The sequence below is a fragment of the Marmota marmota genome, unplaced genomic scaffold, assembly GCF_001458135.2.
Source record: "Marmota marmota marmota unplaced genomic scaffold, marMar, whole genome shotgun sequence".
In the NCBI taxonomy this organism is placed as follows: domain Eukaryota; kingdom Metazoa; phylum Chordata; class Mammalia; order Rodentia; family Sciuridae; genus Marmota; species Marmota marmota.
The window spans coordinates 25,703,752-25,727,759 of record NW_026000037.1 but is presented as its reverse complement, the minus strand read 5'-3'; the positions used below and the strand labels follow the sequence as shown (position 1 = coordinate 25,727,759).

The following is a 24,008-nucleotide window of genomic DNA, read 5'->3' as shown; positions in this document are numbered from 1 at the left end:
CTGAGGGGGAGCCCTGGCATTCACTGGGGTCCTGGGGGGACTTTGTCAATGCTCTAAAGTGAGTGACACTTAGTATCTTCAGTTTCACAGTAAATTCTTGGTATGGTATAGGAGCAAATCCAGCTGCAGAAAACTTGAAGCTGGCAAACCCCACCTTGCGGATATTCCAGTTGTGTGACTGACTATGCTTGACTGACCAATAGAGAAAAACATCTGTGAAGCATTTGAGCTAAACTAGACAATTGTGTGTAAAATATACGCTAAAAACAAATTATCTGGGGCTGGGGTTGTGGCTCAGAGGTAGAGCGCTCGCCTAGCATGTGCAAGGCCCTGGGTTCGATCCTCAACACCATATAAAAATAAAATAAAGATATTGGGTCCAACTACCACTAAAAAAATTATTTATATAACCAAACATAATGTTCTATTTTCAGTTGCCTGATTATGTTTTTAATTAAAAAGAAAGACAAAGTGGGCCTATCTTTGTAAACATTTATTCTCTTGAACTGAAAAAGGCTTGCATCAGCACACATTGTACAGCCTTGCAAATTACACAGAAATTAAAAAGAAGGTTCCTTGTTCATAAGTGCAATGAATCTTTATGTCCAGTTATCTGCTGCAAACAATGAAAAATTTTGAACCACTCAAGTTTCCAGCACTCATCAAATGTATTTCCTTAGGTGACAAAAAAATCCACGAGGAGGGGAATGCAGATAAGTGGCATTTAGTTATTGGAGTGACACTTATAAAAGAAAGTGGAAATATTTTCCTGCCTAAGATGATTCCTATTCCCCTTTGAATCTAAGTGGTTTGCTTTAGAGGCATCAAGAACATAATTTACTTTACACTTAACATTCATACTATCTAAGTGAATAAGGAAGGGACCCTATAGGAGAATTCTGTATTTTATGGAAAATGTTTCTGTGTTTAGAGATTCAGGGGAAGAGAAATCTATTTGTGGGCTCTCTTTAGCACCCTCAGGCCCCCAAAGGGATAGTACATGGTTTTGGCTTGGTTCTTCCATTCCTGCATTCTTTTTCCCCCAAATTCTTAGTTGGGTCATACTGTGCTGGTTGTAAAAAGAAATACAGGTTGCAACTGGTTATAATCATTTTGAATAATAATTTGCTGTACAATAGAGCTTTGGATCTGATACAAGAATTCAGAAATATAAAACAAAATAACTATAAAAGTTAGGAGGCATTTGACAGCATTTCCTTAGAAAAGCTGCTAACTCTGTATCATTCCGGTGTGGATTCCTATAGTCAGTAGGGAAAATGTGTCTTTCTCCCCCTCCCATTTGCTGGAACACTGGCCTTTCTTCAAAAGCTATAACACCATGACCACACATCCTAGGAGACTCTAAAAAACATTAACAGAAGCTCCAAATACCAAGCCAATCAGATATGTGAGAGGGAAGGGGAATCATGGAGGTGAAAGGTCCAAAGGTGGCTCTGTTACTGAGAACTTGCCCTTTCCAAAATGTGAAAGTCATAATGCTTCTTGCTTGTTCTCAGCTTAAACTTGTTAACTGAATTAATTTGTTTCTTCAATGCATTCTGTGCAGCTGAAATGGAGGGAAACGTGGCTAAGACGGTGTATGTAGAGGCCAAGTCACTGGGTTTAGAGCACTCAGGGTTGACAGTGCTGTCCCCGCTGCCACAACAAAGCGGGTGATGACGTGGCTGGGACTGAGGGTCCCGGAGCCATCGAATCTTGGCGCCAATTTTAAAGAGTTCTCCAAAAAGCTTCTCAGCTTCCATGCGAGTTATTCCATCGGGTAGCTCAGTAATTTCTAAGACCTTCCCAACAACTAGAATGGAAAAGGTAGAATTAATATATCCCTGTTACCAAAAAAGTTAGATAAAAAGTACTGCATACCCAAAGACAACATAGGTAATGAAGAAAATTTTCTGAAACTATTCAAAATCACAAAATTATAATTGACATGATATTCCTTCATTTATTTACTTATTTTTTGGTATAGGGGATTTAATACAGAGGCACTCTATCCCTGATCTACACTCCCAGCCCCTTTTCATTTTTCAGTTTGAGACAGGGTCTTGCTAAGTTGTCCAGGCTGGCCTTGAACTCACGATCCTCCTGCCTTAGCCTCCAAAGTCTCTGGGATTACAGGCATGCACCATAATTATGGCTATTATACCATTATGGCTATGGCCATCTTTTAAATCATTCCTATTCACCACTTAGGCCAGGGGTATGGAGCTAATAGTGCTAAGCTGCTGATCTCAAAGTCCTCACTGATAGTTTCACAAGTACATGTAACACTTTTCTAAATCAGGTAATATCAGGCAAATCTTTTATTGAATTTCATGTTTCCATTGTAAAATAAAGATAACCCTTGCCCTAACCAACCCAGGCTGTTGAGTAGAAGATTAAAGTATAAATGTGAAAGCACTACACCACAGAAAAGCCTAAATGGTTCATTCAGACAACCTCTTTCTCAAACAACACAGAGGCTGCTGAACTCTACCTGCTTCTCTTAGACTCCTCTTCTCTCTGTTGCCCCTTCATTGCTCCTAAACCCACCTGCACTTTACTATACATATTCTCCCATCTAAAATGAAGCAGAGTTAAAAGAACATATTCAAGAATCCTAACTTGGAGATTGCATAATTTCCTGGGACATTTTCTATGGGATTATAGGAAAAAGAAATTTTTCTATGGGATTATAGGAAAAAGAAAGCCCATTTCTGTGGTGTGATATATTTTAAAACTGTCACCAATCTGTAGACACACATTCACTTGCCCCTCAGGGACATACCTGCTTCTCCTGCTCCAAGGTCTGTGGATGCAGCTTTCTTAGCTTGTCTCCTTCCTCGGTTTCCATGCCTGCTGCCAGACTGACCCTGGAAGCCCACAAATAGTTGAGAAATAAGTTTAATAATGCTGAAAAATGTGTTTGTAGTGCTTAAAAACTTAGCACCTAAGTTTTAGGGTTTAGTAAACTTGGTTAGGGTTTAGTATTCCTGCAGAAATAAATCAATCCAAGGCTCTCTGGATCCTGCTCCGCAGCAATGGTATATGATTGCTCACTTGCTGACTCTTTCATAAGCAAAGGTGCCCCAACCCTTAGCCACCTGGCCCCTTCTTTGGGTGGTACTAGTGAGCCACTGCTCAGCCAAGTACCACTGCCTTCTCTTGCTTTTGCTCTCAGAGCAAAAGACATGCAGCTCTTCTTAGGCAGTACCAACAGGTGGGTTCAGTGCCCCATATATCTGACAAAGGAATATGGGATTCTGTGACAAAAAGGTTATAGAGCTGCCTTTCATACCTGTTGGTTTGGAATGTGCCCATGCAGAACAGTAGGAGGGTTATATTGCAGAGGTTGGCCGAGTAATGGATACCTGGCATCTCCTGAAAGTCAAAAACATTTTTACAGTTTTCTCTCAGTTATAATGCACTTCTCAGTTTCCTTTTCTCCCCCTCCCCACCAGAATTTTAGAAATTGTTCAAAAAACAAGATACAGAGGGGAAACATATTTGATAGAGTAAAGCAAATATGTTTCAAAAAACAAGATACAGAGGGGAAACATATTTGATAGAGTAAAGCTGGGGCAAACTTCTAAAAGGATTATGATTAATAACAGTAGTTATGCTGGGCATGGTGGCACATGACTGTAATCCCAGCAGCTTGGGAGGCTGAGGCAAGAGGATTGTGGGTTCAAAGCCAGCTTCAGCAATAGCAAGGTGCTAAGCAACTCAGTGAGACCCTGTCTCTAAATAAAATACAAAATAGGGGTGGGGATGTGGCTCAGAGGTTGAGTGCCTCTAAGTTACAACCCCAGTACTCTCCCACTGCAAAAAGAAAAGAAAAAAGAAAAGAAAAGAAAAGAAAAATAACAGTGCTTATGAAGGATGAGTGGTAGGAACTGGGTGGCAGGAACAGATGGGAGAGAAACTTCTCTATATACTTTAAAACTATTTGTTGTTATTTGAACCATGTCAGTGTATTATCCAATCAAAAAAGTAAGTAAAATTTTAATAAAATTTAAATAAATTTTCAGGAGATAGCTTCATAACACAGAAAATCAAGGCATAGATTTCTTGCCACTCCATGGGCTCCTTTAGTTGAACAGGTCAAGATTCTTGGGTAGCTCCTGAAAAAGACACACCCATGACATACTCTAAACTCTTGCTGAAGGGCAGGTATAACAAGGGACTAGCACTGAGATCAGAGATGCAATGTTAAATTTTGGAGATGCATAAAAAAATAACTATGAAGAAGTCATAATTGAGTGTTACAATAATGAAATTGAACAATAAGGCTCAAAATTTAAAACAGAATAGAGAGAAAGATGCTTAAAAATTCTGGTACCTCCTAAATAAAGATACCCAAGATTTAGTCACTTGTAGCAATATTCTTTTCAAATATGTTAAGTTGTGGTCAGCAATAAACAGAGACTCTTTCTTACAAGGTGGGTGAGGCAGTCCTCTGGGGTATTCATACTAGATCATGTATACCACCATATATGCAGAAATGCACTTAGGCCATTCATACCAGACTATATGACACATACCATTTCATCTTTTTTTAATGATAAGCTTTCTTTTTCTAGAATATCAAAGTAAAATTTTGTAGAAAATTCGGGAATAGAGAATTACAAAGGAGAAAATAAAAGTGTGTGGCTCATTTTACATGCAAGTACATTTTATAATTCTTTAAAAAAACTGAGCTAATTAACATGCAAAATGCACATTTTAATTATTAAATTAGGTAAATTCTAACAATTGTACAAGTCTGTGTAACTGCCTGGCATGGTGGCGCACACATGTAATCAGCAACTTGGGAGGCTGAACTAGGAGGATCACAATTTCAAGGTTGGTCTCAGCAACTAAGACCTTCAGAAACTCAGGGGGACCTTGTCTCAAAATAAAAAATAAAATAGGGTTATGGGATATGGCTCAGTGGTAAAGCACCCTAGGTTAGATCGCCAGTACCAAAAAAAATCTATGTAACCATGATTCCAAAAAGATACAAGGACATTCCTATTTTCCAAAGAGTTTTCTCTAGTTCCTTTTTGGTAAATTCTCCTTATCCTTTCCTCCTTGGAATTCAACTCAGGGGCGCTATACCACTGGGCCTACATCCCCAGCCCATTTTAATTTTTACTTTGAGACAAGGTCTTGCTAAGTTGCTGAGCCTGGCCTCAAACTTGAGAGTCTCCTCCTTTAGCTTCCAGAGTCACTGGGATTAGAGGTGTGTGCCACTGTGCCTGGCTCATTCTTGTTTCAATATTTATTTCCCTAATGACGAACCACGTTGAGTACCTTTTCAAGGGCCTAACAAACATGCGTATACCTTTTTTGAAATGTCCATATTGCTTTTTAAAATCACTTAATATATTGTGAGTAGTTCTTTTTATTTTAAATATTTTATTTTTTAGTTATAGGTAGGCACAATATCTTTTTTATTCCTTTATTTTTATGTGGTGCTGAAGATCGAACCCAGGACCTCACGCATGCTAGGTGAGCGCTTTACCACTGAGCCCCAGCCCCAGCCCAGTAGTTCTCCTTTAAATGATTCTTTAAACCATGAATTTTCGACAGTTGTACAGTATTTCTTTTTTTAAATTTTAACATTTTTTATTTTTTTTAGTTTTCGGCGGACACAACATCTTTGTTTGTATGTGGTGCTGAGGACTGAACCCGGGCCGCACGCATGCCAGGCGAGCGTGCTACTGCTTGAGCCACATCCCCAGCCCTGTACAGTATTTCTTGTACGGCTATATTATAACTTATTCCTCACTGTTGAAAATTTAGGTTGTTTTTTTTTAACTTTTCTGCTATAGGAAAAATGCTTTTGTAAGTAAATCATTGTGTGCATTAATCTTTTTTTAAAAAATATTTATGGCATGCCTGTAATTCCAGTGGCTTGGGAGGCTGAGACAGGAGGACTTCGAGTTCAAAGCCAGCCTCAAAAGCTAAGCAACTCAGTGAGATGCAGTCTCTAAATAAAATACAAAATAGGGCTGGGAATGTGACTCAGTGGTTGAGTGCCCCTGAGTTCAATCCCTGGTACTCAAAGGCAAACAAAAATGCTTGCTGAATACATTTTTGAATTAAAAAAAAATTTTTTTGGGGGGTGGTGTTGGGGATTGAACCCAGAGGCCTGAGACCCTCCATTACTTATTTAATTTTTATTTTGAGATAGGGTCTCCCTAAGTTGCTGAGGCTAGCCTTGAGTTTACGACCCTCCTGAATCAAGTTGCTGGGATTATAGGAGTACACTATCATGCCTGGCTGTGAAAGTATTTAGCAGCAAAAACAAGGCTAGAAGAGTGTCTGGTAATAAGCAGATTTGCCTGAGGGAAGGTAAAAATGCAGTTTTGTGGGAAACAGAAAAGTAACAGTATCAAGATAAATTACCAAATGATTGGGATTGGATGCCTAAAATTCTCTGAAGCTGTGATTAGTTTCTGATGCACTTACCCTGCCCAGGGACAAAAGGTCTAGAAAACTGGGGCATGATGGAAAGTGGTGGTCCAGAGGGACGTATGGTTTTCAGGGTGGACAGCTGAGCTGGTGCTGGCGACTGAGCTGGTGAAATAATGGGACTGCTGAGTTGAGGGCTGTGCTGTAATTACAGTACATAGAGAAAACAGGTCAGCATTACTGGGACACGCTTTTTGCAAATTTCCTTTTGGACAAAATTTCTTCTTCCTCTTGAGTATAAATATGTACTTGTTTTAAAAAACCCAAACATATCTTCCTACTCCCAAAGATCAACATGAGTAACAGACCATTTCTATACATATGCATTCATATATCCATTTTTTACCAAAATGGGAACAGATTAAATTTTATTTTTGAAATTTGCTTTTATACGTTGGCAATAATATTGTTGATATTTTTGCAAGCAAGAATATATATATACTTATCCCAATCTTTCTTTCCCCCATTAAAAAGTTTAACCTCTCATAAAGAATTCCCAGATTTCCTAAATGATGCTAAAAATGTATTGCATTTGTTTTCTTTCTCCCTGTAAAAATATTCATGAGTCACTTAACAATGAGGATTATCCTGAAAAATGTGTTATCTGGTGATTGTACTGTTGTGTGAACATCCTAAGAGTTTGCTAAGATAGCTAAAATGTCACTAGGTGATTGAAATTTTTCAGTTCCATAGTAATTTTTTTTTTTTTTTTTTTTTTGCTATGCTGGGGATTGAACCTAGGGCCTTGTGTATGCTAGGCAAATGCTCTACCATTGAGTTACATTTGTAACTCAAAACTTTTTAATGTATTTATTGTTTTGGCAGTGTAGGATGAAGCCCAGGGACTCAAATATGCTAGGCAAGTGTTTTATGCCATATCCTTTTCCATTATAATATAATATGACCAATGTCATATATGCAGCATGTTGTTGACTAAAACATTGTTATGTGGCACATGACTCTATGTGTGTGTATATAGCATATGATATATATGTGTATATATACCCCCCCCACATATACATATATATATTTCTGAGAATAATTCGAGTTGGATACTTGGATACTCTCTCTTTTGCTGAAATAATTAGTGTCTATTTCCTAAAAACAAGGACATTTTCTTATATAATCACAGTAGAATCAACAAAACCAGGAAATTAACAATATCTTTTTTATGTTCTAAACCTTGAAGCCTAATCCTGTATCCTCAAGACCCATTTTATACTTCCTCTGCACAAATCTTGGCAACCATTATTTTTCTGAGGAGCTCTGGTTCTTTTAGTAGACAATGGCGTTTTGTTTTTTTAAATTTTGTTTTTTAGTTGTTGATATAACTCTATTTTAATTTATTTATATGTGGTGCTGAGAATCCAACCCAGTGCCTCACACATGCTAGGCAAGCACTCTATCACTGAGCTACAACTCCAGCCCCCAACAATGGCATTTTTTAAAAAAATATTTTTAGTTGTAGATGGACACAATACCTTTATTTATTTAGTTTTATGTAGTGCTGAGGATCAAACCCAGGGCCTCTTGTACGTGGCTAGGCAAGTGCTCCACCACTGAGCTACAACCCCAGCCTGATAATGGCATTTTAAAACTACCATCTGGGTAGTAGATATAATCTTATTCTTTTCAGTAAATACACTTAAGGGTATTTTTCTACAAGGCCTGGCTCTGGTTCAAATTTTTTGATAAAAGTATTTCAGTGGTGATGATGTTATGTATTTCCTCTTACACAACATCAAAAGGTAAATAATGTGTGGCTGATCCACTTTTAGTAATGCTATAAATGATCAGTGAGTATAATTGATCAGTAGGTTCAATGTTGTTTGCCTAATTCATCTGCTTTAAAGTCTTCCATGAACTTTCTACCTAAAAATGATTTTAATATTGGCTAATGATTTTTTCCTGATTCATTATTTTTTAATTGTTCTAATTAGTTATACATGATAGCAGAATGCATTTGAGTCATTATCCACAAATGGAGCACAACTTTTCATTTCTCTTCTTGTACATGATATAGAGTCACACCACAGGTGCAGTCATTCATACATGTATCTAGGGTAATGATGTTCGCCTCATTCCACCAGCTTTCCTACCTGATCCATTATTTTGATAGGGTTCTAAAATGTCAATTTTTCTGCTTCTACCATTGTTTTTGTACTTATTAACTAGATTCTTTTGTGAAGAATGTTTCTTCATTGACTATTTGGTTACACTAAAATATAGCTCAAGGGGGAATGGTAGGGTAAGTGCTCAATTTTTTTTCTTTAGAAAACTTTAGATCTAATTTATTTTATTTTATTTTTTTCCTGAGCTGGGTGGGCTTCATGCATACTAGGTAAATTCTCTACTACTGAGCTACACACCCAGGTCCTTCTGATTTTTTAAACTTTATCCAGAAATTGGCAAATACTATTTGAATACTGAAATAAATGTCTGGATGCAGAAAATGTTCAAAATTCTCTGTCTGAAAGGATTCCAGATTCAGTGTCAAGGCACAAGTTGATCTTACATGATAAAAAAAAGCAAAGTTTCAAAGTGATAATGAACAAAAGCATCTTACCTGGACAATATTGTCTACATTGCTAAATTCCACACACTTCTGCCCTCTCTGGTGGTCACAGTAATATTTATTTTGTTTCCACTGGGGAGGAGAGTGGGCACGAGATTGGGGATTGTTTGGTACGCTGAGCTGCATCATCACCATTCCTCCACCAGGTGGTGGTGGTGGCATGGCTGAAAATCAAAATTAGGACACTACAATCAGTATATTAGCTGGTATCTCTGATCATTAGGATAACAGCAATGATTTCACATTTCTGAAAATAATTTTATTATTAGATATGCAAGCCAAAATAAAGGCTTGTAGCTATGCTACAAGCATTATGTGTTTCAAAAGACATTAAAATGAACACTCTAGGGCTACACAACTCACTTAACCTAAAAATAAAGGCCTATATTACTTAGGAGAGCCTAATTACCCCAACAGGATCTTACGTACAGTACTACAACATACATGATCTACAAAAGTCGCTAATTTTTCAAATAAATTAAAAAATAGGCATTCTAAATGAAAAACTTTGCAAAAATTTAATACTCTTAAGAAACATGGACAATAAAGCATTATCTGTATAGAGAATGAATTAGCAGAAAAAGTTTGGGACATGAGGTCAGAGAGCACAATTTTAGTACTCTGAAATATCCTTGGACTTCAAGAAAATTATTTCATCTCTTCTCTCACCTGAGAAAGGAGGCTAGGAAGGCTTCCCTGGATGACTTCATAGAGTTGTGAGGATAATGTGTGTGTTAAAACATTTTGCTAACTGTACATTAGAGATAATTGGATTATTATATCTGTATCTCCCTAACTTTTTTAAAGATTTTTTTTTTAGGTGTTGATAGACCTTTATTTTATTTATTTGTATGTGTTGCTGAGAATTGAACCCAATGCCTCACACATAAAAAGCAAGTGCACTACCGCTGAGCAGAGCCCTAGCCCTGTATCTCCCTATCTTGATTTATGTCTCTAGTGGACAGGTACTGCAGCACAACTGGTATCAAGCAAGTACTTCACCTGATGCTGACCATAGATTTGTGAGTTAGAATTTCATGTCCTGACACCAGAACATTAGTTTGTACTGTTGTGACCATAAAGATGATTTCCAGTTCCCTAGATACAGAACTAACTTGACTGTCTAAACAACTAGGGGAAAGGTTGCCTCCTTCGAGACATCTCAAGGTTTTCCTCGGTCAAAGTGGTTTATGCCAGACATAGCCACTATTAATCATTTACTGATGATCAATATTTATTGCTTATCTGTTTTTCAGAAGCTTATATTTGTCAATAAATCATTACATAAAATCCAATATAAAGATCTGTTTAAGTTTCCCTAGAAGCAAGAAAAAATTTTCCCAAAGACTGGGAAAAGCCCTTGTAAAAAGGTGTTGTTGTTTTTTTTTTTTGAGTTGAACTTTAAGGATGATTCTCAGTTAAAAAAAAAAATTGCTGTGAAAGATTCAGGAATAAATTATATTGTACTTTTGTGTGTGTGGTGCTAAGTATTCAACCCAGAGTTTTAAGCATTCCAGGCAAATGCTCTACCATTGAGCTATATCTCCAACTCTCAAACTTTAAGGATAAGAAAGACTCGGGCAAGCAGAGAAATATGGTGAATGGGCAACAGGGCAGAATGACGAACAGGTGCAAAAGTACGTTTAGCAAGAAAACAAAGTTTTGTATGACTTGAATGTATATGTATAAGTAGGAGGCTTGTTTGAAAAGGAGTTTACATTGGGAATCCACTCAGGTTTTTTGTTCAGAGGATGGCATGAAGAGATTTCTGTTTCAAGACAATCATTTTTGAAATTCCTGGTATGTGTTTTGGGGAGGAGGAAAACTTGGGAGTGAGGAAAATATAAAGTAAATAAAACACTTAAGAAATTACTGCAAATAAGATATGGGGGATGGGGAGAACAAACAGACCACTTAGCAGTAGTGGGGAAGGAGAGAAGGTATCAGGTTTGAGGAAATAATGACTTAATGGGCTGGGGATACAGTTCAGTGGTAGAGCATTTGTCTAGTATGTGCAAAGACCTGAGTACCATGTCAATATAGCAAAAAAAGAAAAGGACAGAAGACAGTAGAAAAAAGTTAATTACGATTCTGAAATTTCTGTTTGGTCACTAGTTGGAGGGTGAGGTAAAGTATGTAAAAAGAGGAAAATACTGAGTCTAATGTGTCTTTGACATACCTGGGTAGGATGTTCAGTAGGCAGCTGGCTACATGATCTTAGCAGAAATAAGATTTGTGAATTGTCAGCAAAAAGCAGACATCTTTAAGTCTCAGGGCTGGTTAGATTATCTAAGGAGACTTGGAAAGTAATGAGAAGAGGGCCTAGGAAAGGACCCTGGAGAATGTCAATCAGGATAGCAGAGTGATAGCAGGGGTCATAAAGGAAGGCGTGGAATGCATGCCATAAGTTTGATTCAGCATGGCACTCAAACATCCAGACTATATCCAAGCACAAGTTGAGAACATTTTTGTAGAAATACCAAAGGACATTAATTGAACTATTTCTCAAATAGACAAACTATTACCTGCTTTTTTCAGTAATCTATTCATACCTGCACACTGGTGGCCTTGAAGCTGCTGGGAACTGCATGGTGAAGTAGTTTGAGGAAACTGTACTTGTTCTGATCCTGGATGTTGTAAGTAGCCTACTGAAGAGCTAGGGATGGGGGGAGAACCAAACACAAAAACAAAACACAATGACAAGATGATGACTGAAGAGTCTTTGAATAAACAATCCAACTAAAAATATTTTCAAATTGGTAGGTAATAAGTCAAACCCAATTTTAATATTTTCTCTGTAAATTATAATTACTTTTTTGAATAAATATTACTGTATGCTTATGGCACTGATTTAAAAATATCCAACTCCTAAATCTATTACTCTTATAGCTTTATAAAAATTATTCTAAATATCTTTTGTATTGTTCAAATAATTATTTTAAAAATAGTAAACTTTATTAATAAACTTTAAAAAATAATGCATTTGGATCTCACTGAGCTACTTAAAAGAGAATATGCAATTTGACACTATTCAGACTCAAAAAGTTATTTTATTTCTTGGAAAATGAGCTAAGAATAAAGGAGGCAATAGAACATGTTCTAATGTATTCTAACATAAATACTAAAAATAATAAAATGCAATTAGTATAAAACCATTAAATTTGGCTATATTTTTGAACAGCCAGTCTTTGAGACTCAAATAAATAAGGTTTGTCATAATATGTCTCTGTATAGTTTCCTCTTTTCAGCAAATTCTTTCAGGATAGTAATTTAAAGTTATAGAATAGTATAAAATTTGCAAATTATCAGGAAATTTAATTTATATCTAAATCCCCATTAGCTGTATCTTTTTTTCAGTCTTCTCTTTTTACTAAGGGAGTTTTTATTTAATAAAGCAGCATATCTTTTCTTTTGCAGTACTAGCGACTGAATCTAGGTGCATTTTATCATTAAGTCATATTCCCAGTCCTTTTTATTTTTTTGAGACTAGGTTTTGGGGCTGGGGATGTGGCTCAAGCGGTAGCGTGCTCGCCTGGTGTGCGTGCGGCCCGGGTTCGATCCTCAGCACCACATACAAACAAAGATGTTGTGTCCGCCGAAAAAAAAAAAGAGACTAGCTTTTACTAAGTTGCTGGGATTAGAGATGGGTGCCACCATGCCTGGCAAAAACATTATTTCTTAACCAACTGAAATATTTTTTGTACTTGTATCTCATGTAATTGAATTAAAAATTCTATTTTAGATCCCTCTATGAATGAAATACACAGAATATAGGGAGACATTTCAAATGACACCATGATGAAGCAACCAGTCAGATTGAGGTTATGGAAACTCTAAGACAAATGTTTAAGAACACAAGCAATACTTAAGGGATATGTTTGATTTAAATAAGATTAACTGCAAAATGTTTTAGGATGTGTCATAGTATATTTAGGGATACCTATACTGAAATACTATGAATGAAATAATAGGATACTTGGAATTTATTTCACAATAATATGGGAGGGAGAGGTAAAGATGTAAATAAAAATAGATTAGTCATTAGTTGATAACTGTTGAAACTGTTAGCGGCTGGCGGGGGGGGATGGTCAGTACACTTTCATTCTTTTTTGTTTATTTATTTAGGTGGTACTGGGGATTGAACCAGGACCTCACACATACACCTCACACATACTAGCCAAGTGCTCTACCACTCAGCTGTATCCCCGTTGACTTTCCAACCCCTATTCATATTTATATATGTTTAAAAACGTCCAGAGGTTGAGGGGTATAGCTTAGTGGTAAATCATATGCTTAACATTTCTGAGGCCCTATTTCAATCCCTAGCACCATACATAAAATAAAGTCCATAATAAAAGATTAACAAAGAATTGTGTAATTCAGGCCAGGTGGACAATTCCCCAATTAATATGAATTAAAAAATTTTGCTTGGAGCTGGGGTTGTGGCTCAGCAGTACAGCGTTCACCTAGCACATGTGAGGCCCTAGGTTCAATCCTCAGCACCATATAAAAATAAATAAATAAAATAAAGGTATTGTGTCCAACTACAACTAAAAAATAAAATTTTTAAAAAAATTTTGCTTCTCTCTCTTTTTTTTTGTTAAAGTGAGAATCGCTCAGTACAGTTCAATAAAAGAGAAAAAGAAAGGAATGTAAAGGGAGAATTTTATACAAAGTGATTTGGGTACTGAATATGAAAACAATATTTTCTGAATTTGGTAATATTATGATTGGAATATATGAGTATTAGCTACCAATGGAAATAATACAGCTTGAGAGTCTGAGAATGTGCTCATATTGAGAAAACAGACAGTTCTCATATTGAGGAAAACAGACAGTTCTCACCCTCCCATATAAAAGGTGTTTTTTAGTTGTTTTTTTTTTCCAAACCATGTAAACAGCTCTCTTGGGCCAGTGCAGAGCCCCTTACTCTGATTTTGTTCACTAGGCACATGCTAATATGGCTTACTCAAGTTCTGAGACATATGGGGTGACAGGAAACCACCCAGAAAAGGGAAGAGAATATTCAGGTCACCGAGGTGAACAATATAATCCATATTACTAAATTATAGACTACTATTTCAGTTTAGTGCTTCAGTAGGTTTTCATTTTAGTTAGTGTAAAACATTTTTTTCTGTATGTGTGTGTGTGTGTGTGTGCAAAATTATCCTTAAGTAAATGAGTACAAATCAGGTTTCAGAATTATAAAATTGAGTTCCAGGTCCCTACTAATCTCCCCCAAGAACAATTCAAAGCAAACAGAGTAGGCAATGAGCCACAGTTTTAAATCACTTAAATATTCTAGAAAAGAAAATAGCATAGGGCTGGGGATGTGGATCAAGTGGTAGTGCGCTCGCCTGGCATGCGTGCGGCCCGGGTTCGATCCTCAGCACCACATACAAACAAAGATGTTGTGTCTGCCGAAAACTAAATAAATAAATAAAAGATAAATTAAAAAAAAAAAAACAGGAAAAAAGAACTCTCTAAATCATATTTTCTACTGTTGAATTCTTCAATTTAGNAGCACCATAAATAAATGAATAAATAAAGTTATGGTGATCCACATACAATTCAAAAAAAAAAAAAAAAAAAAGAGCGCTTAGCATGCATGAGGCTCTGGGTTCAATTTCCAGCAATCCTCCCTTAAATAAAAAGGAGCTTTGAACTTTTTCAGTATTTAAACAAGTACTTGCATGAGACCCAAAAGAGTCTATGTTACACATTTTATGGAAATATGTCTTTGGCTTGAGAAACTGGAGGGCAGGTATCATCAAACAAAATCAACCATAATGATGTCTCTGGTGCTCCTGGAGAATGATTTTGAGAAGGGCCATATTCTGACAGCCCACTAGGACGAACCAGCCTTCATTGGCAGCTGCATTAGTGGCCCTATTGGATATCACTTTAGTGGCTCACTGAAGTGGTAGAAGATATCTGCCAAACAATAATTTTAGTTTTAGTACAGTTGATATCCTATGTTGCTCTTTTGGGCAATAGTTTAGTCTTTTCTAACTCTGTTCCTAGACTGACATCATAAAACTGTATTGACATAAAGAACCATGCTCACCTGTCTATGTAACACAGCTAAAGAACACTTGTCTTATTCCTCTGATTGCTTCATCTCATTTTAGAAATAACAATTTTAAAAAAGAAGCCAGAATAATATCATTTCATACTTTCTTTTTTTAAAAAATATTTATTTATTTTTTTTAGTTCTTGGCAGACACAACATCTTTGTATGTGGTGCTGAGGATCGAACCCGGGCCGCACACATGCCAGGCGAGCACGCTACTGCTTGAGCCACATCCCCAGCCCCATACTTTCTTAATATAAATTTCACCTATTGTAGAATAAGTGATATGACAATATGAGGAGTTCTGCTGACTTGTACCCCAGTGAAACCATGAAATTGGCAAACAAACAAACAAGATAGTCTTCCTTCTTTTTTCCTTAGTCTTTCTTTCTTTCTTTTTTTCTTTTTGGTAGGATTGGGGATCGAACCTAGGTGCGCTCTACAACAATTTCCACATTCCTATCCTTTTTTAGTTTGCTAAGGCTGGCCTGTCCTTGAACTTATGATCCTTCTGCCTTAGCCTCTGGAGTTGCTGGGATTACAGGTGTGCACTATCATCCCTGGCTTTCAACACAATATGGTTTTCTGCATAAAGGTTCTATACATTTGTGAAGCTATTTTTAAGCATTTGCCTTTTAAAACATTTTCTGATTAAACTTTGACATTTCATTTTCAATATGCTACTCTGAACAGCTTTTAAAATCATTTGCTGTGAGTCTACCTTTAACTCTCAGTTAGATGGCATGTTACTGGTACAAATATTCTTATTTTAATGATCTGTTAGTTTTACAGCTTTCTCTTCACTTTAAACTAATCTCTGCTTAATTTATCTGAAAAAAGCCCAAGATTATTTTATAGCTTTACTGAGGTAAATAAATTGATGGAAAATAAACTGCAAATAAAGTGTGCAATCTGATAAACCACCAACCCTGAAAATTTTGTTCATTGGTAATCCTACTGTCCCTTTTTCCCCCATTGACTCTTCCCAGCCCCCTGGCACCAGGCAATCACTGATCTGTTTGCTTTCACCAGTGATTAAATTGCATTTTCTATCCTTTTTTAATAAATGGAAAAAATTGGTATCCATATTATCTTTTTTTAAAATCTGTCTTTTTTTCCCACTTAAAATTGTGGGATTCATTCATCCATTTTGTTCTTATCAGTAGATAATTCTTATTTTTTTGGTACAGGGGATTGAACTCAGGGGCACTCGACTACTGGGACACATTCCCAGCCCTATTTTGTATTTTATTTAGAGACAAGGGTCTCACTGAGTTGCTTAGCACCTCGTTTTTGCTGAGGTTGGCTTTGCACTCCTGCCTTAGCTTCTGGAGCTACTGGGATTAAAGGCGTGGGACACTATGCCCAGCTTAATTCTTATTATAAAGAATATTCTACTTATAAATGTAACAAATATAATTTGTTTATCCATTCACCTGTTGTTGGACGTTTGGGTTGTTTCCAGTATCCATTTGTCTTGTTAAATACCTAAAAGTGGAATAGTTGGATCAGGTGGCAGGTATATATTTAACTTTTTAAACTGTTTTCCAAAGTATTATTAAGTTTTGAGAATTCTTTTTTTTTAAAATTATTTTTTAGTTATGAATGGACACAATGCCTTTATTTTATGTATTTATTTTTATGTGCTGAATATTGAATCTAGTGTCTTACACATGCTAGGCAAGTGCTGTACCACTGAGCCACAATCCCAGCCCCTGGTTTTGAGAATTCTTGATATATTCTCCACAAAAGTCCTTTATCAGATACTTTGATTATTTTAGTTATAGTTGGGCACAATATTTTATTTTATTGTTTATTTTTATGTTACTGAGAATCGAACCCAGCGCCTCACATGTGCTAAGCGAGCGCTCTACCACTGAGCCACAACCCCAGCCTCAGATACTTTGATTTTTAAGCCAGTGTATCACTTGCCTTTTCATTTTTATTCTTCTTTATATAGCTAATTTCTATCTGGAATTGTCTTCCTCTTAAAAACTTCCTTTAATATTTCTTGCAGTACAAGTTGGCTGGTGATTAGTTCTTTCAGGTTTTGTGTCTTGAAAGTATTTTACCTTTGTTTCTGAAAAACATTTATACTAGTTCAGAATGCTAGTTTTTTTTTTTTCCTTTTCTTCACTATTTCAAATGAAGGTACTGCTCCATTGTCTTTTGGCTTAGATTGCTTGTATTGTTTCTAACTAGAAGTCTGCTGACATTATTATCTTTGTTTTTCCATATGTAATATGTTCCCTCAATACCTGCAGCCGCCCACCATGGCTTTTAAAGTTTTTTCTTTTTTTTACACTGGGGATTGAACCCAGGGGCACTGTACCACTGAGCCCTCTCATTCTTGGTGCTTTCCGAATGGATGCCAGGCTTTGGGAATTTAACCCTGTTGGGTGTTGGACACTCTTATATTTTATAACAATATTTTAGTTTTGTTCTGGACTACAGTTAAATTACATGAAAAAGACTGAATCCTTTCAGGTTTTTCTTTTATGCTTTTAAGGCACGACCAGGGCAGTTTTAAATCTAGGACTAATTTCCCACCACCACCTTTTAAGTATCCTACTTGTGTTGTGTGTTATGAGGTTTTTAACTCTGACTGATAGGAATACAAACTATTCCTGCCCTGGTGATCCTTTTGAGTGCTTCTTTTCTTGGCACTGGGTAGGTTTTGTGCACTTATGTGTGTCAGTACTAAACTAAGTCTGAAGAGGGTCCCTCTGTGAGTCTCCAAAGATCTCTCTGTAGCTCTCTTCTATTCATCCGCCCTGTAAACTCCAGCCCTTGAAGTCCCAACTTCATCCCCTAATTTAGAAAGACTGTCTGCTTGGGTTTCCCTTCTTTGAGCTGTAACTGAGAAATTACTGTATAGGTAGTGAGCAGGGACCAAACATAAGACAATTCTTTTGTTTCTTTTTCTGTTTGTGTCCTTCACTGCCTAATAGTAAATGCCTGAAAACCACTGTTTCATATACTATTTTGGCATTTTAGTTAGGTAGAAGGATAAATCCAGTTCCTATTACTCAACTTTGTCTCAAAACAGAGGACAGGAGGATGTAGGTATCCTTCAACATATCTCATAATATCACTGACTCCAAATAAGATAGAGAAACCAGTCACCTACCATGCCCCAGAAATTATTCACAAAATAAAACATTCTCAGGAAATGCCAGAGAGAAACTTTCGACATAGACCCCTTCTACTTCCTAAAGTAGGCTGAATTATCTCAGGGGACTGCTTGTTATTTAGGTTATCTGTGGCCTGAAGAAATATCTAACGAAGGGCAAGTTTGTGAACAGTCATTCAAACTCATGGGCAGTAAAGGAAAATCACTGTGGATTAAAAAAATTTAGAAAAGCTTAAAATTTACTTGAGTGATAGAAGCCATAAAATTCTAAATTGAAGAATTCAACAGTAGAAAATATGATTTAGAGAGTTCTTTTTTCCTGTTTTTTTTTTTTTAATTTATCTTTTATTTATTTATTTAGTTTTCGGCAGACACAACATCTTTGTTTGTATGTGGTGCTGAGGATCGAACCCGGGCCGCACGCATGCCAGGCGAGTGCTAGGTGAGCGCGCTACCGCTTGAGCCACATCCCCAGCCCTTTTCCTGTTTTTTTAAAAAATGCTTTTCATTATCCCATTACATACTTTATGAATAAATTTTTTTCTTCTATTTTTCAAAATAGTCCTCCCCCTGCCTCTCTCCTATTCAGAGGGTACTTTACCACTCAGCTGCATTCCCAGTCTTTTTAGTACTTATTTTGAGACACGGTTTTGTTAAGTTGCTCAGGCTGGCCTTCAACTTGTGAACCTCCTGTCTCAGCCTCCCAAGTTGCTAAGATTATAGGCATGGGCTACCATGTCTGGCAGTAATTATAATCTTTTACCCATAGACTTGAGGAGCTGTCTAATTTGTTATTTTCTTCTTAAGAGTCCTTTACTTTCTACATACTATCTCAAAAATTACAAATGACATCTTGTGGTCATATTCATTTTTTTCCCCTTAATGATCTTCCCCCCAACAACATCCGATGGTCCATCTTTGAAATCTCTTTCTATGTTGGTTTTTATATATCCCTTTACTGGTGACTATATCCCTTTGATCTGTTTTTGTTGGCTGTCCATCATCTAGTATAGGAGTGGGCAAACTGGCATGTGGGTGATATCTGACCGACTGCCTTCTTCTGTATGGCCTAAAAGCTAAGAATGGTTTAACAGATGAACATTTGATGATAGGGAATGCTGGCTTTGAACAACAATTAAGAAATATTATCTGCCATTGAATCCATTCTTCTCATTAGCAATAAATCTTTTTTGCTAAATTACCACTAAATTTTGAATTTTGTCAATACACATTATTGGAAAAATTGCTTTTTCCTCATCATATAAATATCTAAATAGTAACCAAAATTTTGTGTCATACTCTGGAAAGCCTACAATACTTCCTAGCTAGTCTGTTATAGAAAGTTTGCTAAGTCTAGCTTTAATATGTATAGAAGTAAATGTATCCAAATTAGAATTATATTCACTTTTAATCCCAACATTCTACTGTTTCTAGTGGGACATATTCCATCAAGAAATCTCAAATCATTCTTTCCTCTTTTTTTTTTTTGGTGAGGGGAGGGGGGTTGCAGAGATTGAACTCAGGGTTACTTGGCCACTGAGCAACATCCCCGGCCATATTTTGTATTTTATTTAGAGACAGGGTCTCACTGAGCTGCTTAGGGCATCATAGTTGCTGAGGCTGGCTTTGAATTCTCGATCCTCTTGTCTCAGCCTTCTGAGTTGCTGGGATTACAGCGTGTGCCACTGTACCCGGCTCTTTTTACTCTCATTGTATTAGTATCACCAAATATTTGTTTTTCTTTCAAATTGCATCTTAGACTGACTCCACTCCTACTGCCACCACTACAGCTGAGGCTGCATATGTTATGATGTCTTTCTATTTGGGGTTTTCTCCCATTTCAAAACCAAATCAAAATCCATTATGCACTAATTCCGTTTTTAAAGACAGACTTTATCATATATATCCGTGCTTCAGAAACCACAATTCCTTGTTATTTTACTAAAGAAAAAATTCCTTACCCTAACCTTTGAGACTCTTACTCAGGCTAATTTCTCTCTATTTCAATCTAAAAGGAAATTCAGATACTCCATAGATAGATGTTTAAGCATAATTTTCAATGAAAAAAGCAAGTTCCAGAATAAAACATTCATGAAAAGATTCCACATATGTAAAAAAACTCAGTGACACAAATAAAATACCACTAATCTTCCCACCTCAAAAACAAAACAAGTGAGCTGGGGTTATAACTCAGTTGGTAGAGTGCTTGCCTTGCATGCACAAGGCCCTGGGTTCAATCCCTGGCATCACAAAACAAAAACAAAAACAAAAACAAAACAAACAAAAAAGGCAACCTACCAACACTCTCTCCTCAAATCACATTACTTCACATATCTTATTGAAAAGCAATAAATATGTTAGAAAGATACACACCAAACTGAGCAGTTCTTATGCTGATGAACAGTTGTTTTTTTCCAGAAAGGGAAATGGATTAATAAGACAGAATTTTTATATTTTAACCCATGTATTTTCATAGTTTAATAATAATAAAAAACAACAAGAACACATGATTTAAAAATTCTACAAAAAACAAAAAGTAAAATGCCTTTTTCTGTGTGTGTGTGTGTATGTGTGTTGTGCTGGGGACTGAACTTGGCTTCATACATGCAGGCCAGCATTTAATCAACTGAGCTACAACCTAGCCTAGAAAATAAAAAGCTCAATAAAAATAATTTCTCTTGAAGTTCATATATATGTGTACACTGAAAACTGAGTGAAGTACACTAAACCTATCAGTGATTATCTCTGGGTACTGAGGTTATAGTTGATTTGCTTTTTCCCATAATCAGAATGACCCAAAAAGGCAAATAAAGAAAAGACTGTTTTAATTAAGAAACAAAATACAGAGGTGCAGGAGAAATACTTTGGATATTTTCAACAATAGAAACTCATTTGAAAGGCTGAGGAAGTACCACAAATACTTTAAACTTTACTTATGCATAAAATTGAACAGCTTTTTGCATGAAAAGGCACTTATCCTTCCTCTTCTTTAAAGGTAACTACCTAAATAGTATAATTTAAATCCAAAATACTACTGTTCTCTCATTTTTGGTGAGTTCATAAAAATGAAGTAGATATAGTACTGTCTTCCCCTCCTTCTCTACATTGTTTTTTGTTAGTAAAACTTTACTAATGAATTCTGCTAAAAATACATCTATTACATCTATTAAAAATTACATTAAAGAGGAAGTGAATGTTTTGAAAAGAAAATGATTTAGCAAAGTGACTTTTCTTTTTATTTTATTCATTCAATAATTATGTATTTCTTCATCTATTCTGTAAGTGCTACAAAATTATATGTAGGTTATCAAGACAGGTACAATGTAGTATATACTGGTTTGTTCATCCAAAAAAAAAAAAAAACAAAACTTTTTTTGCGGGGGCTAGAGAAGTAGCTTCGTGGTAGAGTGCTTGTCTGGTATATACAAGGCTCTGGGTTCAATCCCTAGTACCATAATAAGTGGTTAAAAAAATTATTGTGATAAGAACAGTTAACATGACACACACACATACACACACTATTTTTTTTTTTTTTTCCTTTTGCAGTGCTGGGAAATGAGTCCAGGGCCTTGTTCGCACTAAGTATGCACTCTACACTGAGCTATATTATCTCCAGCCCTAACGTTTTATTTATTTATTTATTTATTTTTGGGCGGGGGTGGGGTGGGGAGGTTAGGGTGCCAGGGATTGAGCTCAGGGGTACTGAACCACTGGGCCACATTTAGAGACAGGGTCTCACTGAGTTGCTTAGCGCCTTGCTTTTGCTGAGGCTGGCTTTAAACTCATGATCCTCCTGCCTTAGCTTCCTGAGCCCCTGGGATTATAAGTGTAGAAAATAGTATCATTATTCTAGGTACCATTTTTTTAATTTTTATTTTTTTAATTGTATATAGATACAATACCTTTATTTTGCTAATTTTTATAGTTTTTTAATGTTTATTTTTTAGTTTTAGGTGGACATAATATCTTTATTTTTATGTGGTGCTGAGGATTGAACCTAGGTCCTCATGCATGCTAGGTAGAACTCTACCACTTGAGCCACAACTGCAGCCCCTATTTTGCTTATTTTTATGTGGTGCTGGGATCAACCCAGTGACTCAAGCATGTACGGCAAGTGCTCTACCACTGAGCCACTGCACCCTCTAGGTACAATGTTATACAGTACATCTCTAGAATTTATTCATCTTACATAACTGAAATTTTATTCCTTACTACATTTTATTTCTCTAGGCTAGTTGTTAGAAACTTCCTATTTTAAACAACAACAGAGGTGAAATTCACCAGAAGATATGGTTCATTCAGTTTGACAGATTTTATTGTTAATAATTATTTCAAAGGAGAGCTGAAGCAAACAAAATACAACACTGGAAGCTTAGAAATAAAATGAATTCAAGAGAGGTATCAGAAGTAGGACAAAGGAAGCACTAGGGGAATATTAGGAATATAAAAATGAGGAAAAACACATTGGAGAGAAAAACGGGAAAAGTTTTAAAAGCAGGATTTCTTTTTCATAAAGATTCTATAAAGTGTTTTCTTTAACAGAGTTCTAAGAAATAAAGGTTAGTCTATTTTCAAGTTATTCTCTATATGTTAGGCTAGCGCTTTGAGATTAGAGATCAAAGACAAATATATATTATTCTTCTGAGTTTCAAGATAAAAATGGGAAAATAAAAGGTAAAATTGGGGAAAAGACACTAAAACTAAAAACACTGAGAGCATTTTGAAGATATCTTATTTGCCCTTTTTTTTTTTTTGTGGTACTAAGGATTGAACCCAGGGCCTTGTGCATGCGAGGCGAGCACTCTGTCAAATGAACTATAGCCCCAGCCCCTTGTTTGCCAGTTTTGAGGTCTCAGCAGGTATCAAAATAAATTTCACTTTATACTAAAGACTGAGAAAAAAAAAATCCCGTAATGAGCTGTTGTAAAACAAATGACCCTAACTAGTACATGCTTGCTGAAAGTGACTGGACGTGTGACTTTTATGAGGCTGTGCTCAGCGCTCCTACTGACATGTAAAAACACAATCCAATCTAAATACAAAGATGCCTCTGTGATAACTGAAAGCAAAAATAATAATTTAAATTATATCTTTTCTGCACAAGGAACCTTTGTAAGAAAACAAGGTTGCTAAGCAACCCAAGCTAAGTAAAACATTTTTCAAAACAAAGACTTGATTGGTGTTCTTATAGGATATATTACTTTTTGTACCCTAATAATAGAACAATAGTTATTTTAGTCCATTTAGTATCCAGAACATAAAACTGTTTGGATCAGACCCTATAGCTTTGAGTTTAAGATATACTTTTAATCTAACAGAGACAGATTATATTGGTTGGAATGTAGTCATTTATACAGTATTGTTAGGACACTGGGTTTCAGATAAACATATAATAATTGCAGAGACATTATGTCTTTACTACAAATGCATAAATATCACTGAGCTTTAGACAGCTGAATTACAGATGAAAATAAGACTATAGAGGGCTGCTTACTGTAGGTTCAGTGGATTTCAATTCTGAATGTCTATTAGAATCACCTGGGGGGCTTACAAAAATAAGGGTATTCAGGTTTTAGATCAGGCGAGACTAACTGAGAAAATGCAAGGTGGTGGATATAACTGGTAAATTTTAAGAACTCCACAAGCCATCCTAACATGCTGCCAAGATTAAGAATAACTGAACTGAAGAGCTAGAATTCACAAAGTAGGAGTTCAGGCCTTTGAGTTAATCTTTTTCTTTTCTTTTTTTTTTTTTTTTTTTTTTTTTTTTT

At 36.1% G+C, this 24,008-nt stretch overlaps 1 protein-coding gene across 18 annotated transcripts in view; it reads right to left on the bottom strand.

Moving 5' to 3' along the window:
- Window positions 1-478: 478 nt before the first annotated feature.
- The window catches only part of R3hdm1 (R3H domain containing 1), a 178,579-nt gene continuing 155,049 nt past the window's right edge, over window positions 479-24,008 (bottom strand). For 17 of the 18 annotated variants that reach the window (XM_048812209.1, XM_048812214.1, XM_048812218.1 and 14 more), the window contains 6 exons: window positions 11,584-11,687; window positions 9,023-9,195; window positions 6,454-6,598; window positions 3,296-3,378; window positions 2,786-2,870; window positions 479-1,813 (listed from right to left, as the gene is read on the bottom strand). In XM_048812209.1, coding sequence (XP_048668166.1) covers window positions 1,458-1,813; window positions 2,786-2,870; window positions 3,296-3,378; window positions 6,454-6,598; window positions 9,023-9,195; window positions 11,584-11,687 — 946 coding nt within the window. In that variant the 3' untranslated portion in view covers window positions 479-1,457. Of the gene's footprint in view, window positions 1,814-2,785; window positions 2,871-3,295; window positions 3,379-6,453; window positions 6,599-9,022; window positions 9,196-11,583; window positions 11,688-16,540; window positions 16,593-24,008 lie in introns of those variants that run through there. The other variant, XR_007350901.1, reaches the window with a different exon arrangement.